Below are 18057 nucleotides of genomic sequence, written 5' to 3' on the forward strand. Positions count from 1 at the left end.
AATATTTTGCTATAATGAAGCCAAATTTTACAGCTCTGAAAACCATTATTTTGTACCCATGAAATTCACAAGTTCTTCTCTAACTAACTGGCATGCAGCTTGGACTTTGATAAAAAACTGAGGACATTCCAACCTTTACAAGACTTTGTACAGCATTTTGCATGCCTGACACTAAAGACTTCAACAACTTACAATTCTGTGAGCTTAGTGAGAAGGCCGAATGCATTTCTCTCAAGATGTTTAGGACCTCCAACAATGGTTCTACAAGAAGAAATAATCAATGATAATGTCGATAATAAAACAATCTATCACAACAAGTTACAACGAACTGAGCAATGTCAACAACTTCCAATGAACTAGTAAGATTACTTTCTTGTCCTACTTACAATACTCAATACAATAAGGCTCTTCTAAATTTGCCAAATCTGAATGTGACTTGTCCAAATCTCAGTATAGTAATTTTTATTCATTTTAGTCTGTCTAAATGCCACCAACGATAAGACACTCAAATTAGCAAGCAAACACAGGAGTTCTACTCACATATCTGTGGTTTCTGGGTTGAACATCTCCGCAGTAATGTTATCAAAGTTCATATTCTTCAGAATTCTACGGTTCGTTCGTTTACAAGAGAAAAAGACAAAAGGATGCAATACAGTGAATCAAACAAAATGCAGAACAAACAAATTAACCCTAACACTCCTCAGTCCTCCAAAAGGTGAAGGATTCAGGAGGGTTAGGGTTAATGATCGGTATTGTGCTGAATGCACTGAAAGTGGGAACATTGACATCTGATGAAGTCAGTGTTCGAGTCCGCTCTATGAGTACGACCATTCTGTAGATGCATGAATTGCTCTGTGCCAATTATGCAGAAGTTTTGCAGATTTTGAAGTTACCCCCACTCTTTGCAACCATATTTTCTCCAAAGACGGGAAGATATTTCTCGCAATCCGCTTCTGAAGATTCATGTGGTTTAGAGGCCCACTGCAATAATACACATTATTAAAAATTAAATTTGATTAGCACAGCACCCACAGCTTAATGAACTTAGCCAGCCAGCCGACCCCTGCCAGCTCAGTGGTTGAGTGATAAGACACCTGAACTGCAGTTTAGAAGGTCATAGGTTCACGTCCAACCTGAGAAAGCTGGTGAATATTTTCACAAGCCCTGAGGCGAGACTGACCACTCTACGGAGTAATAGGCATGGCTGACTGAATGACAATACTAATATAAAATTTAGTACCTCACTGACGTAAAAATTAAATCTTATATCTTATTATTTTATTAAAAAAAAGAATTAAGTTTAATTCATTCAAGATCTTCAGCATTTGTCCTAAACTTAACAGGAAGAAATGTGAGAATGAAGTCCCATCCAACCCTGGCTCTCTGTCGTATACACGAATCGTAACTAAGCAACATCACTGAACCTACACGACTGTCTGCGTTCTGCAGTCCGCAGTTTTCTCTTTCTCATCACAAACGCAGTTACAGACTCTTGAGCTGTAGTCTGTGTCGGGCCGTCCGTAACCACCTTTGAGGTTGGGCTGATCTGACCAAAGGCCATTGAACATCGCACTACCTGCAAGATGAAAAAAACAAATGGAAAATATTCACATGTACCGGTACATGGTGAGTTGTTTTGCAATACCTGCATAAATCCCTGTCATCTGATTGGTGGATTGTTGATCAAATGTCATTGAATTATTTGTTATATTGAATGGTACCTGTTAAATAGAACTTCATTTCACTTGACTGGTTCTCAGCCCCATTTCATTATCTCATTTCAAGTAAGAAAGGAAAATAATATAGGGGTAACTCCAGAAATTAGGGGTCCAAAAGTGTGACATTTAAGTGTCCCTGTTACATCTGACTTTTGTTATTTGACATGGAAATATCACCGGAATTGATTTCAAACTATTACTATTTGTTTGGCAGGTAATTTGCATCAATTCATCACTCTTGGAAATTAGAAAATGTGTTCTAAACTTACAAAATCATATGTCAGATGTGACAGGGACACGAACAAAAATGGACCCCTGATTTCTGGAATTACCCATAGGGACCGAAACCTGTACATTGTTAGAGAAAACTTTTCAGAACAGGCTCATAGGGTTTGTACGCAGGGTGTCAAGTGATGTCTGCATATGGAACTCTTTCAAATATTCTCTTTCAGAAATCTACTGGAGTGGATTTTGGAAAACACTTGTGAAATCCACTGCTTTCATAACATTGCACTCACCGGTTTCATAGTCGATGCCGAATTCCTTGTAGCGGTCATTCCAGTAATTCGCTCCATAGAAAGCAGCAAACGTCCCAGGCAAACTAGCCATCACTGCAGCAACAGCAAAGACAACGATTGCCAGGAAACCTCCAGCCATGGTTTCAGATGAGCAGCGAGGAAGTTGGAGAACTTACAGAATGTGCCTGGAGAGAAAAAAAGCAAACTGAAGAGTTCTCAATTGACATCCCATGCACAAACTCAACGAGACTGATCTAAAAAATCCTTTCTAAGCAGAGGACTCGACATTTTCCCCGCTCCATTTCACTTTCCAGGATGTGCTACTGCTTCCTCATGGCTGATACATTCATCAAGTGGCAGAGAAAAATTAACAATATCAGGTCTAGAATCCTTACCGAAGCAATTTATCAGGCAACACTTCCATACACATCACTAATTTTTTCCCGTGTTGATGTACATGTATTAGGCCCACCCTTAAATTTTAGCCATCGGAAAGTCATAAAAAGTTAGATAGCAAGGAAAATATCGAAGCATTAATTAGGAAATACATGTATTTAGAATTTTTCAGACCAGTCTCATAAGGTTTGTGCACAGGCAGACAGGACCCGTGTAAAGAAGGCCCTCATGTCAGTGTATGGAACTCTTTCCAATTAATTTTTCCCAACTTAGTCACTAACTCAGTGCACATCAAGCTATAAACTGTAAAGGAGGACTGTGCCCAGTGAGTGACCACTGCAGATAAAGCAGGAGACAAATCTTCAAATGAGGCCACCGACTGACTGGTGGTGAGTCTAGCAACTGCAGGTACACGCACTAGGCCTAGCATCGCGAGCAGACAGGCCCTGATAGTGATACAGTGATTGTAATCAATACCAGATCATTTATGATTTAGTAGACATGGTATTGGTAGATGGGGCTGACAGCACCCCGTTTACCATGTTTACCACGGACACCCAACCACGCAGGAACAAAGTATTCGGGCCTAGCCCGAGGCGTTGTGCCTCAGTGACTGCATGCTATCGCGCAACGTCCGGGAAAAACTGTGCTGTCATCGGACTTGACGAATGGTCAGTTACAAAATGCAGACTTACAAATAATCTAAATTAACATCAGGCCGAACCCAGTATTACCAAGAAATGATCCAGCTTTCTGTTGACATGTTTCCTTTGACATCTGATCAGAAAGAGTTACAGCTTTGTGCTTAAAAATGTTTCCGCATCAGTTCACCTGTCACTCACATCTAACCATGGTGGTTGTAGCTGGCAGAGCTCAAACTTCAAAGGTCAGAGTTTGAATCAATAGAAATAGCTGAGACCGTACTTGCACGAAACAGGTGCTTTGGTCTACGGCTGCGAGTGTTCTGTGTATATATGCAGGATGTTGGCAAGTGAAGCATTAGCCACAAAATTACTCACAAATTCTGACTGTTTCTTGATACTGCAACGCAAATGCACGCCGAAAATGCCGCCGTACCAATGTGTTGATAATTTTACGATGGACGATGCAAGACACATTTACTCAAACGTATTGCCGCCACGCATTTTCACGTACGCACGTCATAGCTTCACATACGTACGTGGAAACTGTCGCGTACGTACGTGAAAAAATTATATGCGTGACGGTAATACGGGTGCAGTGTCCCAATTCAAGGAAAATTCTCCGCCAGTCTCCAGTTGTAAATATTTCTGCGAATGTTTTTCCAGCAAGCCAACGAGAAGTTGCTCGGCTTTTGACGCAGTTTTTTTTTAACGTAGTGCCCCCTTTGTTGTACCAACAATGCCCAACCGATACGCGACTTGTTGTCAAGTCGGAAAATGTAGGTAATTACGCGTGCGTTTGAAAACTTCATTTCCGCCTAGATTGCTGGAAAAAAATCGCGGCAATACTTGCGACCGGAGATCAACGAGTCCTGCGCTTTTTGCTCGTAAACAGTGGCATCAATATTCGCGACTGAAGAGCAAGTCGCAAATTTTGGTCCCAGATATTGATGGCAATATTCACGACCAGAGAGTGAGTCGTGAATTTTGTTGTGAATATTGGCGTCAATATTCGCGACGGAAGAGTGGGTCGTCACGGATGTGCTTGCAAAATATCGACGTCAATATTGACGGTTGGCGATGTCCCTCCATGGCCATCATGCTATCCCAATTGTAATATATAGGTGACAACTGACTTCATCGTCCCCAATGGCCTTATTATTTTGTATTCATGTTATTTATTATCTCGGCAATGTACTGTTCCGGGGCAGATTCTATTTAGAAGGCTTTATGAGCGCCGTCATTCCTGTATGATGACCACATCATAAACATCGACCGCTGTTACAATGTCACATCGGTCCCACCTTGTACTTTGTAGTAGAAGCCCCCAATCCTGGTGAGAAGGCGCCGGCACTGCCTGATGCGATCGGGGGGGGGTCGGCGTACTTTTTTGGAGCCGGCAGCGAAACGTAAGCGGAATGTGCACCTTAAAATAAATGATTCATTGTGAATTCTAAAAAACAGGCCGTTTTTTTCTGGTCAGAACTGCAATGCTAGCAAAAGGTCGAGGCAGGAAGACAGACAAAAGCCGAGTCCTTCTATCCCACAGTTAGTGCGTCATGTACGATGGCGGCTCATTTTAAATTTGCAGCAGACAAAAGAGAAAAAGCAATCATTGCGTTCCTTACGGCTTCACCGATTTGACCTTTTGCGAAAGGCCCGGTGCAGAGATAGGCTTTTAGTTTTTATGTTGTTAGCACAAAAATTATCTTGTCACGGCTCTGTATGCTCCAACTAGGCTCGGCAAGCGCGGTTCTAGGGCCATTTTTTGGGTGGGGGCAAGATTCTTCGCACGTCTTTTAGCCTTCGCTACTGCTCTTCCACTTTGGGAGCTAAAAAAAAGGACAAAAGAATCTAATGTATAATGCGCATATTCTGCAAAATGGTCTCGGCTATATTCATTTAATTTAAAAAAAAAGGAAAACAGAATTACGATTCTAACATTTTCCGGTTTTATCGTCGTCATTATTAGGCTTTTTTTTTTGGTTGGGGGTGAACAGCCCCAACCATCCCCACTCAGTAGCGTGGTATGCTTCACCGAAGATTGAGGAGCCCGGTCGCGGGGGCTTCGTGAACACGGAGGTAGGTTCCGTGCGCTATCCAATCGTTTATAGAGAAGCGCTCGTTCTGTGTACGCTGTTTTGGATTTACGACAGAACAACAAATGCGTACTGTCTTCACTCTTTGTAAGCGTCATACTCGCGGCCTTCCATTCATGAATGGTGTAATTTATTAATTGGAAGATAATGGGATAAAATCTGTCTCGTTTCACTGGACCGCAATATTTCTCCAAGGAGACGCGGCAGAAATCAGGAAATCCCTGGATGGCTTCCTTGCTTGATGTATATTCGTGCAGTAACTGCATTATTAATTGGGACTTTATATCCAAAAGACATTTACATTTCGCAAGGTCTAGACCGCTGTACCAGTCAGGCGGTTTTTTCCTGTGTTGCCGTTGTCATGTAAGGCTGAAAGGGCTTGCTTTGGGTTAGTTCTCTTCCAGATTTATTTATTTGTAAAAACTCACGTCGGAAGATAAACCATGCAGTATCAAACTTATTGAAATTGTCAGCAGCAACTTTGATTTCATTTTAAGCGAGATTACTGGACACAATTTTTGGGTTTTTGCGAAAGTCCCCGGAATGTTCCTGCCGTCCTTAAAACATCGACTAAACAATTTTATGGACATTCTCTTCTCGGGACAATTTGCCCAACTTAATTTCCATTTCCCTTTACGCCCATAGGAATATAAGGCCGGGGTTTATAAACGAAAGTTGGATTTACATGTTGGATGGCTAATTGGAACCTGCAAACAAAGCGTATGAACAGTGACATGCAAACAGTCAGTTTCTCATGCCTTGCGTTGCTTTTGGATAAGGGTCATGCATCATTAGGGTCGGGTTTCAGCTGGTATTTTTGAAATAGTGGGATTGTGTCAGATGGACCTTTGCCTAACAACTGCTGTGGTATGCAATATGGTTGCACTAGTATAGCATTGGCACCAAGAAGCAAAGCATTTCTCATTTCTATGGAAATCGGATTGGTTGTCCCTCTTCCTGCTTACATTAATGACCACGCCTAAGTAGTAAGCTTGAACCACTCAGACGAAAAAGATTTGGACCCTGGTTTTTGCTGATTGGCTGCTAATGGCGTTAGTCTGCTCCCTGCCTACGCTGAAGGGTCGGATAATTTGAAAGTCATTCAAGCATGATATTCAGCACCTGACAAAATGGACTGAGTTGCAGCCTTTATTTTGATCGACAGCCACTAACTGGTAGCCTTTTTTCTTCCGAGTTCAAATTTTTATTAAGTCTGATGTATATAGTCCCGCCCATTAGGGGCCTACTGCAAATTCGAACCAATGAGGAAGCTTTTGGCTCTGGTTCCACTTTCAGACTCTTTCCTAAATGGCTGTTAATGACATCTAACCGAGCAGCGCTCTTCACAGCAAGCTGCTGTGTGATGGGTTGTGAACGTGTATTTGATTATAATGATCAACCAGAAAGATTCACGTTCACATTATATCTGGAGGAATGGACGGTGCAACTGAAGTTCAGATTCTGGTGTTATCGACGTTGACAGGTAAGCTCGCGTTTTCAGTTAGACTTACTTTTTTCATTGATATCTCCATTCACATAGACACGCACGGAGCAATACTCATTCTCACACAAATTTGTCAGAAATGCCTTTCACTCTGTTAGGACGTACGTATGGAAGAGATTTTGCTCCTGACGGTAATCTTTTTGCTCTTCTCATTTCTTTCTCTCAATGCAGTTTTCTCTACATATACGTTCGTTCGTTGGTCTTGGCTAGGGGGCTGTTTATCCCTGCCCAAAAAAGGCCTAACAACGACGACGACAAAAACGGCAAATGTCGGAATCGAAATTCTGCATTTCATATTTTTTTATTTAAATGAATAGTTCGGGATCATTTTGCAGGGTCATTATGCGCATTTCACATAAGATGTTTTCCCCAATGAAAGAGCAGTGACAAAAGTTTAAAATATGACATCATGTGCAAAGGATCTTGCCCCGACCAAGAAAAACCAAAACAAACCAAACAAAAAATGGCTTTTGAACCGTGCTTGCTGAGTTGGAGCGTATAGAGCTCTGACCAAATAATTTTTGTGCTGACGACATAAAAAAAAAAAAAACCTACCTTTGCTTCGTATACATGCATATACATATATAAAAAAGTTATATTCACTAGAAGCGGGCTCTAATGTACGGTCATGACACTACAGCCAACCAGTGGTGTAGCTAGGATTTTACGGGGAGGGGGACGCAAGGGGGGGCACCAACCTCCTATTGGAGAGCACCAGCTTTCAGTGATGTGTTTTTTTGGGAGGGGGAAAACCTTGTTCAATATCTATTAATCGGGTTTTTTTAGTGGGGGCACCGGGAATACTGGAAATATTGCCTCAAAGTTTCGATAAGACCACGTCTGACATCAAAGCCATTCCCTCTTTTTATGATTTTTTTCCATAGTTCTGGTATCATGCCATCAACTATGCTTCATTGGAACGGAGTACAACCCACGGTCTGGTACCCAGGCCCGCTGGTTCCTACCTTACAAAGATCACTGCCAATGTACTGTCATACGTTTTGATGGGGTAAACGTGCCTGCTTCGTCATACCTACAGGGGGCGCTACGATACCTGGACGAACTTTTTCTGAGCGAGGACCCTGTAGAGATCCAAGCTTACTTCAAATTAAATGCAGTCGTACAGGTAGCACTTTTTTGTGGGAAAAAGGGAGGCTTGCGCCCCCACGCCCCTAGATCTACCCTTGGCGGTAAAATAGGCCAACATGTACCCTTTGAAATATTGAATCAAAACTGAATACAAGATTAACTAAGACACAAAGGTGCACTTTGAAGGAGTGCATTAAGCGAGGTGACACATTGTCCAAATTATGGCCAAATCATATTTATATTACAAAGGACTTAATCACATTCTCCTACTAGCTTTCTGAGTAAAAGAGATGGAAACCTCGGGCAAGCCTGTGTGTATCATTTTGCGTGGTTACTTACAGAATTTTTCCACATGGCCAGAATCAGATTCCGGGATGGGGGGGGGGGGGGCTGGAGGTCAGTGAACTATCGGCTGGGCGCCAGCCAGAAGGCTCTAGAAACGCTGACAATGATAAGAACAGTGACTCTGTGGCGTGGTCCATTTTATAAGAGGGGAGAGGGTATTTTCTTCACAAACATGTAGCAGACACGTGGCAGTAGGGAGTCGGTGTACGAACATATGGGAGCAGCACTTTGTGCACGAACAGGAATGTAGGTTTGGCCCCGCCCTGTTTCAGTGACTGTCCGGGCATGGTCCGGGTGACCATTAGTGAAACCCCTAAGAAGAAGTCACGGGATGTGGAATAGGTATGTATAGCTTTTGATGGAACAAACATAACACGTGATTTCTGGCCATTCTGTGGACACCCTACCACCACGAACTATTAAAACAATCTGACTGTAGTTAAGACTTGAACTTTGCGTGGTGGAGATAGGCTAAAGAGAGGGCTTGCGGTAACTCCATGTGGATAAATTTCTTTTGGAAGAGGTACGGTTCTGATGGGAACCGGTGAGTTCCTTGAAGCTTCCCTTAAACTCATCCCCGTGTACCGTCTCGCTGTTTAACATGGCTCACATGGCCCTCCCCGGGTCAGAGTTGCCGCGTGCAAGCAAATCGAACGCACTCTATTTTGCTCAAACAAAAGCAAACAATAATTGGGAAAGGACCAGGACGTTTGCCACCTTCCAAGCGTCTTTAGTTAAAAGTCTCGTATTAAAAGGTGTATGTATTGTAGTTTTTCAACATAGCCGTTGAAAATACACTTTTCTGTTCGGAACTGTTGTCATTTTCCTGCTATAAAGGGTATATTCGTCTTTGGTTTTCTGCTTACACAGAAAGTCATATTCATGAGCAAAAAGTAAGGGTGATGTGCAGTGTTCCATTGTTTTGTGAAAAAAATACAATTTTTGATATTTTGTTGTCCCAAATAACCGTTTCGTCACTGATTCCTTGTTGAGTAAACGGCAATAAGCCAAACGAGTAATCCTTTCTCAGAAATGTTATTGAATTAGCACATTTTCGGGTTCACACCTCCCCACCCAACCCCGCCGCCCCACACTGCTCACACCCATCACGCACACACACGTTAATGCACCTAAACCGAAATTTGTATCCTTGTGACGACAATGGTTTTAGGGATTACCAATCAGGTGCCTTGCGGAGACCCAGGAGAATAGTTGAAAAGGTCTCCATGAGGATAGATGATTTGTATATTACCCCAAAAGGAGGAATTTCAATGTGTAATTATCGGTTTAAAATTGAAGAATTTTATATATTAAACATTTTGCTTAGAAATTTCAACCTGGGGAAGTTCAAATGAGAGCATTTTGAAAACAGTGTTTCACACTCGAATGTTTTAATACGCGAGTGTTTACTAGTTTCACACACAGGTATATTAGGATTGTTTTTAAAGTGTAGATGGACAGAGTTTTTCCCAGGCACTGATTTTCTGCCACTATAATACATGTACTCTTGTTCAATGTATGGAAGTATGGACCAGTTCAGTATTCTAACAGCGCATGCCCAAGAGGAAGCACAGCCGTTGGTTTCTCGGACGCACGGCGAGGTCTGCTCTATCAGCACGGCCTTAAGGCGCCTTCCATTTGTACGTTTTTTTGGCTGCGCGACGCGTTGCGTTTCACTTTCACGGACACAAATATCGACTCCATGAACCTACACGTGTCCTTTGCGTTCGGCAAATCAAAATCGCCCCGGAGCTATTTTGACGGATATATACGTTACGTTTGGTGCAAATGTTGACGAACTGACCGAACTGACTCACGGGTCAATCCGCCTCGAGCAGAAGCACCCCCTCATCGGTTAAAAAGAGCCGCGTTGGTCGGGGGTGTTCATTTTGCTGTTAGCGATATACGACCGTTACGCGTGCATTTCCTAGTCTTTTGTGAATCGGCGAAGTCCAGTTCCAACAAAGGGAGCCCCGTTGGTAAGAGAATAGCGCCCTTTCTTGGTCGAACTCCAGGACCTGTACCTTCACAAGTGTACTTTCTTGAGCATTCATAATTATTTGTGCTTTGTCAGACAACAGAGAGCCCGGATGCTGTGATGTCATCCAGTGAAGACATGGTTCAGTGCATAGTTTTCTTTGTCCAAATTGCATTGTGAACTCACTGAAAACATCTCGTAGAAAGGGTTTTCTTTCTGAGATGACATGACAGTTTTGTTCATGAATATGAAAATACACATTCGAATAAAATCTCAAACGGCAAAAAAATAAAATGCCTTTCACAATAATAAAGCATTAACAGGATTAACTGGGACTAAAAGATGAAATTCAGAGATTGACATCATAAAAATTCCATTGCAGCTTCCCTTTAAGTATCATGAGCAAAGTTTCCTCACACTGATTTCAAAATGATAATGATTGTAAATTCTCATTTTTATTTCCATGTTTGCCCGAAAATGAAGGACCAACGGAGCCACTACCCACGGCAGTTGAGTGTACGAAAGGCGAGTGTTCATCACCATTAGGGATGGAGGACGGCACCATCCTCAATGCAAGAATCTCGGCGTCCAGCAGTGCAAGTTGGGCCCCTGCCCGTGGTGCGCGCCTCAATGGGAAAAACCGGTGGGCACCCCAAAGGTAAGTCAGTTGAGAACAAAGCATATGCAGCAAGGTACGAGACGGAGAGAACCCCCCCCCCTGCTTTGTGTTGGTCATTGTCTCGCAGGAATCTGGGGAATTCCTTTCAGACATCTTGGGGGGGATGTGTTAAGTAACAATAGTCTGGAATGTGTATAGGGATGTATGCATATGTATGTACCCCTCGGTCTCATTTCTTGCCAGGTATAGAACAAAGCATGCACGCAAGTCTTCGTATGGCTACTCTGACAAGGAAGACCTTAGACCGAATGCGCTTCAGGAATACATGTACTAGACCACTGACTGGTTCTTTGGATCGAAGAGCAGGGTGGGGAGGACCTGTTAAATCTAGAGGGCGCTATTCATTAAAATATTTCATAATGTTGCTTGTACATACATACCTAACCACATGCACTTTCGCCCCAGAGGGGAAGTTCGTGCCATTTACATTTAAGTGGTGTCTCTCATTCGTTTCTTTCATTTATCATTTCTTTTTCACCTTTAAAAAGTTTATGGATGCGGAAAATCTCCGAGATGATCTTATGGTGCTACCCGCTCAAAAAATTTGGCGTAAACCCCTCCACCAACCCTGGTGATCGGCCTCCTTTGCATGGTGCTTTTCTGCCCTAAAGGCAAGTTTGGTTGCAGAATGCTATTATTTCGCTGTTCGTTATCCTTTCACCCTTTTTATATGTAGAAACGCCGGTTCTTGGATCGAAGTGAACCTCGGCGAAAGCACAGTGGTGTCTGGCGTCATCACGCAAGGTAACCCGTCGTGGCGCAAGAGGCTGATTTATGTCACGAAGTACAAGGTGTCTTATCAGAATTTATCTTCATCTGGCCGTGTATACGTGACAGGAGGAGACGGCAACATCACGGTATAGACATGATGTTTGCACAAACCTCTCGGAGCTTAATTAATGTCTTTGTGGGAATGTACGTAAGTTTATGGGCAAAACCCAAGAAATGTTTTCCGGCAGTCTTTTGCTTCGTTTGCCAGACTTGTCCATTTCATGTCCCTACCAATAATGTCAAATCAAAGTATACGATGCAAAACTTTGGTGTTAAAAACAACTCTTTTTAGTGTTATCAGATGACCGTACCAAAATGTGTTACTTTAACACTGCTGGTGTTACTTTACACACCTACAAGTGTTACAGTGCACTGGAGGATGTCAAAAAGTGACACCAACAGCTTTGAAATAACATCGAAAATTTTAACACCAATGAATTAGTGTTAGAATGGTCCCCTAATAACACTGATTTTTTTACAGTGTCATAACAGCGATTGTCTATTGTATTGCGTTTTTATTCTAAATGTCATCTTGCCAAGAGACGTTGCGCATTGTTTCCATAGATAATCTGTATCTAAAATGCAATACGGGCGATTCACAATAGTGCGCTTCCAAGAGTTTGCAACGCGTTGGCCAATCACAACGCGTGAAATTTGTCGACCCCTTAAAAACGCGCATTGGGTCGCCAACGTGTTGCAAACTCTTGGAGGCGCACTATTGTGAAACGCCCGTATTATTAGATTAAAAGATCTCCATTTAAATTTAAATGTGTTTAGGCAACCAAACGTGAAATCTAAAACTCAATGATATTCACTTTTTCGTTTTCTTGAATCTTTTTTTCCCAACTCGATTCACATGTTTAACTCTCCAACCACACGGTAAACGACATTACGATGTATGCAAGGGGGTGTCTGGTTTATTTGGTTTAGAGTTCTGATTTAATCCGATTCAGTAAATTAAGGGAATTATTTATGTAAATTGATTACATATAGTTATAATATCCTGTTTAACTATTTATGGTTTTGTCTTGTTTTGTTGATTTTAGTGGGTGAATTGTTGAATGCAACAAAATAATTATCCGTAATTATTTTAGGTGGACACAACAAATTTGAATCGAAATTTGAATTGGAATTTGAATTGAAATTTGAATTGGAATTTGAATTGGAATTTGAATTGGAATTTGAATTGGAATTTGAATCGAAATTTGAATTGGAATTTGAATTGGAATTTGAATTGGAATTTGAATTGAAATTTGAATTGGAATTTGAATTGAAATTTGAATTGGAATTTGAATCGAAATTTGAATTGGAATTTGAATTGAAATTTGAATTGGAATTTGAATTGGAATTTGAATTGGAATTTGAATTGGAATTTGAATTGGAATTTGAATTGGAATTTGAATCGAAATTTGAATTGGAATTTGAATTGGAATTTGAATTGGAATTTGAATTGGAATTTCATTGTGGACGTAATAACTTTAATTGATTGAATTGAAGTTTTAACTTTCAGACAGAGCCCCATACAGGCGGAAGTATGAGTTCAAGTGCTGCAGTTTGATCAGTGAGTGGTTTGAAGAAAGTTTCTTCCTCCAGTGCATGCTAACATAACAGTCTGTTTTATCCGTTTTCGTTTCGGTCTCAGGTGTTCACTGGTAACATGGACTCCGACACCCCGGTCTGTAACGTGTTTGATGAGAGTGTAGAGGCCGCCGTAGTGCGTATTGAGCCCATCGAATGGTATGGTGGAGTTCGCCTCCGATTTGAGTTGCTTGGATGTCGCCATAATTAATTCATTTTCGATGCGTCCAGCAATTCATAACCTTTGGTTATGCTACAGAAAACTACCACCCGGCAAATGTATATTAAATTGGCTCTATTCAGACAAAAATCTGATGTAGATTTCCTGAAGAAGTTGGTTAAGGTCACGACAATGACTTGTAAACATGTAAATATCACTTTCAAACACACATTTGAAAAGACCCCAAATCATCACTTTTTTGTACAATGTAACTTTATGATAACACAAAATACAGAAATGTCATTATAATTATGATATTTAAAGTGGTTGTTATTACCGAAAATGGGTCACTTGGGAGACATTCCCATAAGAACGTGCACAAACTTTACTGTCCCATAATTAAATATTCCCCAATCTGACCTGAACCAAACTTTGTATGTTTTCAATTTAGACCATAATCTATCATATCTCAAAATTTGGACGATAAAATTCGGCCTCCTTTTGATTGCTGGGGCATTAGAAATGTCTCCCTAATGACCCATTTGTAAGAATTTAAATTAGTTTAATTAAGCAGATAGTTAGCAAGCTTGTATTGCAGACTGTTAATTGTAAACCTTGCGGGCACGAAGTTATGGTAGCACAAGCTCGCGTCACTAATGGGTCAACGGCATAGATCTGATCAGATTTTCTCTAATTAGCTAACCCCTGCCCTAAGCAATGTCCTTAAGTCACTGACTGCCATTTTTCTAATTTTTTTTAATTTTTCTAACAGCATTTTTTTTAAAAGAATAGTCGCTGTCACTGTAAAAATGCTGGGCATTTTTGTTAACGAGGGATACCAGGTGAATCGTTGGGCAAACAGATTACCCAACCGCGTTAATTCTCTCTTGAAATACGGAATGGGCAAACTTGTCTCATTTTATCAAACGGCTGTAGAAATTTTTTGGAAAACCACTTTTTTACCCAGTGTTATTCTCTTTTTGCCCAACAGTTGGGCAAAAAAAATTGCAAAGCGTTTTTACAGTATACGGAATGCACATGCCATCTAGCTTAACAATTTCACGAATTCAATGCATCATGCCGAGGCATAGGACGTAAATTTTTATATCAAATGCATGCGGGAAAGGACGATTCCCCCACATTGTGGGATTTCGAAAAGGGGCGTCATTTCCCTTGTATAATAATCATTTTTGTTCATACTGGGACACGGCTTCCTTTCCAACTCTCAAATAGAAATTCTTCTCGTAGTTTACTTTTGGTCGACTTTGCTGAACGGAAAGCTGCATAATACAACATGAAAACCTACCCATTGTGCGGCGTTCTTATACCGTGGCAAGAGCCGCGACTCGGCGGCACGGTGCTGAGGAAGTAGAGCTCCGTGACAGAAGTTGCCCCAGCTGCAGGTTGTACAGTTACGACCATAAAAAAAGACTACACGTGAGCCAAAGACTTGGCAGAGAATGCAACCTCGAGTCGCAGTGCTTCTTATTCTTTAGTATGAGACGCGTAAGCGTTATCGTTTGGTTTGTTGAGGTCCACGAGCTCCGGAGGGCTGAAGACAGGGCAGTCAAATATGATGTGATGGGTTCTCTGTTCCACAGCCCTATACCCTTTCATGGGCGCAGCCCCCAGCGAGACATGTTGGCATTGAAGCGGCCCACTCCAGAGCGCCGTACTGCTAACATCGCTCGACCATTCCCGAGACATCTTCGAGAGAAGGCATTTCTCTGTAAATTAAACGCGATCACATAAATACACAGTTTAATCCAGGAGAACAGACTAGTTAAGAATGAGCTCAAAATAGGATAGTAGGGATCGATTTACAATAAAACAAAATACTCTCGTAACAGTCTCCTGCGCACCGTCCACCTTGTTATTGCTAGCGTGGACGAGAGTGGCACAGACATCCCCTGCGACGCCTTCTGCAGACATGTATCGTGTAACATCCGGGAAAATCAGAGCATGGGATGAGGAATGACTCGTTATAAAAGTGCACGTTAACATCCGGCCGAAACCAGAACATGTGTTACCAAGAAATGACGCAGCGTTCTGTTAAAATGATTCTACTAACATGCGGAAATGGAGGGCGCTGTTTTGAAAATTTTGGGGAAAAATGGAGAAAAAATTGACGCGGACGTTTAAAATGATGCGCGCGCTGACTAGAGACCGAATTTCTTTTCTTTTTTTTTCTCTTTTTTTGCCTAGCATGGTAATTCCTTTAGACCGTGATGAAGTGCTAGTGGCCGAGCTCAAACTTCAAAGGGTAGAGTTTGAATCCACAGAAGTAGCTGAGGCCGTACTTGTACGAAACGGGTTGCTATTGTCTACGGCTTCGAGTCTGCATGCAGGATATCAATTTTGGCAAATGAAGCCTCAGCCACAAAATTACTCAATTCAACCCGCCCCCTCTTTATTTAGCCTACCGTGAGTACTCAGCAAATGCACGCTGCAAAAGCCGTCGTGGGTGCTAATAATTTTACCATGGCCGATACACGACACATCAGTGTTACCAGGACATTAGCTTTTTATCGTAAAAATAATCAATAATAATCATAAAACAATGCCCAACAATTAGTTTACATAAACAGGCACGGTGCTCAGAACTTGGAATAATTCTTTCAAAAAATGGAATTGATTGACATTTTAGCTCAATTTTTTGTTCCGTTAATCCAACTGTTATACTGACCTCAAGCATGTGTTCCAATAATCCTCAAACGAAACAACGATTGATAAACAGAAGAACTTGTGTATTTGTTATGTGTATTACACTTGTTACCTGATTGATATGGCAAAAACCATTGCAGTTGTCAAAGTCGGCATGCAAAGGTAGACGGAAAGGCCGACACGTAGAACGACGTTCGTCATATGCGTTATGCTCGGGACGCATAAAATACGTAGTGTACATTTTCTGAGCATAGTATTCATATCCGTACGTCGTTCTACGTGTCCTCCTTTCTACGTTCAGATGAAAAAAATGAAGCGGGTCAGACTACGGTGAATGCGCGCGTGCGAGATCAGCCCAATTGACACCGCCCATCAAAACCCTCTAAATCATTTCAAAGTGTTACAAATATCCTTTTGACTGTTTGGAAGGTTTCATTAAAAAACTGGAAAAGCTGAAACAGGGTGAAGCCGCTCGGGAAATATTGTATTAAATAAACCACATTATAACATTATGTAGTGTTTATTGGAGTTCCTTCGCTTAGGCTGGCTTGAAAGCTTGTCAAGACAGACTACCTAAGTCACTTAGAAGGTCCATAATTGTGCACTGTGCGTGACATAAAATCCAAAGATATCAGCGAAATGCCGACAATCTTATTCAGTTATAGTTAGTTGCTGTATCATAACCGTTATTGACCGCTTCAAATGAATCCACTTCTGTATGTATATGAAACCAAACGTAAACTATAAATATCTTTGTGAGCACACAAATTATTTGTTTACGGCTCTTCACTCTTCTCCACAGTATGGAAAATTGCAGCGCGTCATATATGCCTCAATGAAGTGGTGGCCATTTTTGGAACCCTCAGTTGTTGTAGATTTAATGGCATGTACGGCAGTCTTGTGCCATGTAATGAAACAACGATTACTCAAACAATATTAAATAATGCGCGAGAGTTGGAAGAGGGAATACTGCAAGAAAAGGAAGATGCAACATCACTAAACGGTATCGGCAGTAGGGCGTGGAGGCAGGAATCGGGGAAAGCGCCAACAATCCTCCAGACATGCAGTACCGGTGGTGCCCTTTTAGATCGGACCGTGTACCATGCAGTTTAAGGGCCTGGGCCCCGCTGGGTTCTTCGCAGGTCCACAACGCCTTCAGGTGATGATAGCAATGGCGTATCGGGGGCGGGGAAACCCCCCCCCCCTCTGTTTTTTGGGTTTTTTTACAAAGAATACTTCATTGATAAGAAAGTCATCGGTATATTTTGTCAAATATTAGCACCAAAACCCTTTTGAAAACAACACCATGAAATAAACGCTGGAATGTTGGGATCGGGCGTAAGGCTTTTCATATCCCCCTCCCCATTATCATGTTGAATGACTCCGAAACCGTATTCGCTTTTGAATTCCCCCCACCCCCCACCAAAACTTCCCTCTCCTGCACATGCGCTAACACCGCAAAAACCAGGAGGCATTTTACAAAGACAAGGTAAATGTTAATGTTGCAGTTTTGGATGTATTTGAGGATTTGGTGACAAAGTTGGTTTTGTCCCAGTAAATGTTTTAGAGTCATTGCGGTGTCTGTTGAGCAAAGTGTTCTTTTGGAGAGATTGACTTTGGAAAGGAACCCACAGAGGCATCCCGGAGGATCCTTTAAATAAAAATAGAGATTTGCGCGCTGTCCACTAGTTTCTAGAGAGATCAGCAAGCTCTGCGGTTGCTCTGGTGAATTTACAACCGCAAAACGACCCAGGTATACCGTGCCCATTGTCTTGTAAGCATCATATTTTCGGCAATTCCACTCGTGAATGGTGCAATTCGGCAGAAAGCGGGTGCTTAACGGATGCTGTCCTTGGCGGATACTGGCGCACTTACCGCATGTATGTTTTGATTAACTACGATAATGACTAAGTGGCA

General features: G+C 41.8%; 2 protein-coding genes across 8 annotated transcripts in view; one reads left to right on the top strand and one right to left on the bottom strand.

Annotated features, from left to right (window-relative positions):
* The window catches only part of LOC110984001 (uncharacterized), a 53044-nt gene extending 49338 nt beyond the window's left edge, over positions 1-3706 (bottom strand). The window contains exons 1-5 of one of the 3 annotated variants that reach the window (XM_087131024.1): positions 3475-3706; positions 2237-2421; positions 1429-1576; positions 541-606; positions 193-261 (exon numbers count right to left, since the gene is read on the bottom strand). In XM_087131024.1, coding sequence (XP_086987150.1) covers positions 193-261; positions 541-606; positions 1429-1576; positions 2237-2375 — 422 coding nt within the window. In that variant the 5' untranslated portion in view covers positions 2376-2421; positions 3475-3706. Of the gene's footprint in view, positions 1-192; positions 262-540; positions 607-1428; positions 1577-2236; positions 2422-3327 lie in introns of all 3 variants that reach the window. The other 2 variants (XM_022243767.2, XM_022243768.2) reach the window with 2 other exon arrangements.
* A 2991-nt stretch (positions 3707-6697) lies between these two features.
* Positions 6698-17668, top strand: LOC110984047 (lactadherin-like). Of its 5 annotated transcripts, none has more exons than XM_087131347.1 (4): positions 6698-6855; positions 10772-10946; positions 11644-11711; positions 13381-13540. In XM_087131347.1, exons 1-4 carry the CDS (start codon positions 6807-6809, stop codon positions 13392-13394), a joined length of 306 nt encoding a protein of 101 aa, XP_086987473.1. In that variant the 5' UTR covers positions 6698-6806; the 3' UTR covers positions 13395-13540. The 5 variants fall into 5 exon arrangements, with proteins under 5 accessions (XP_086987473.1, XP_022099534.2, XP_086987471.1 ...); XM_022243842.2 differs by having other exon boundaries at positions 6699-6855; positions 11644-11824; positions 13381-17668; XM_087131345.1 differs by lacking the exon at positions 6698-6855 and adding an exon at positions 8443-8652 and having other exon boundaries at positions 11644-11824; positions 13381-17668.
* Positions 17669-18057: the final 389 nt, after the last annotated feature.

This window comes from Acanthaster planci, linkage group LG21 (genome assembly GCF_054643075.1).
Source record: "Acanthaster planci isolate LZ-2023a linkage group LG21, COTS_SCS, whole genome shotgun sequence".
Lineage (NCBI taxonomy): Eukaryota > Metazoa > Echinodermata > Asteroidea > Valvatida > Acanthasteridae > Acanthaster > Acanthaster planci.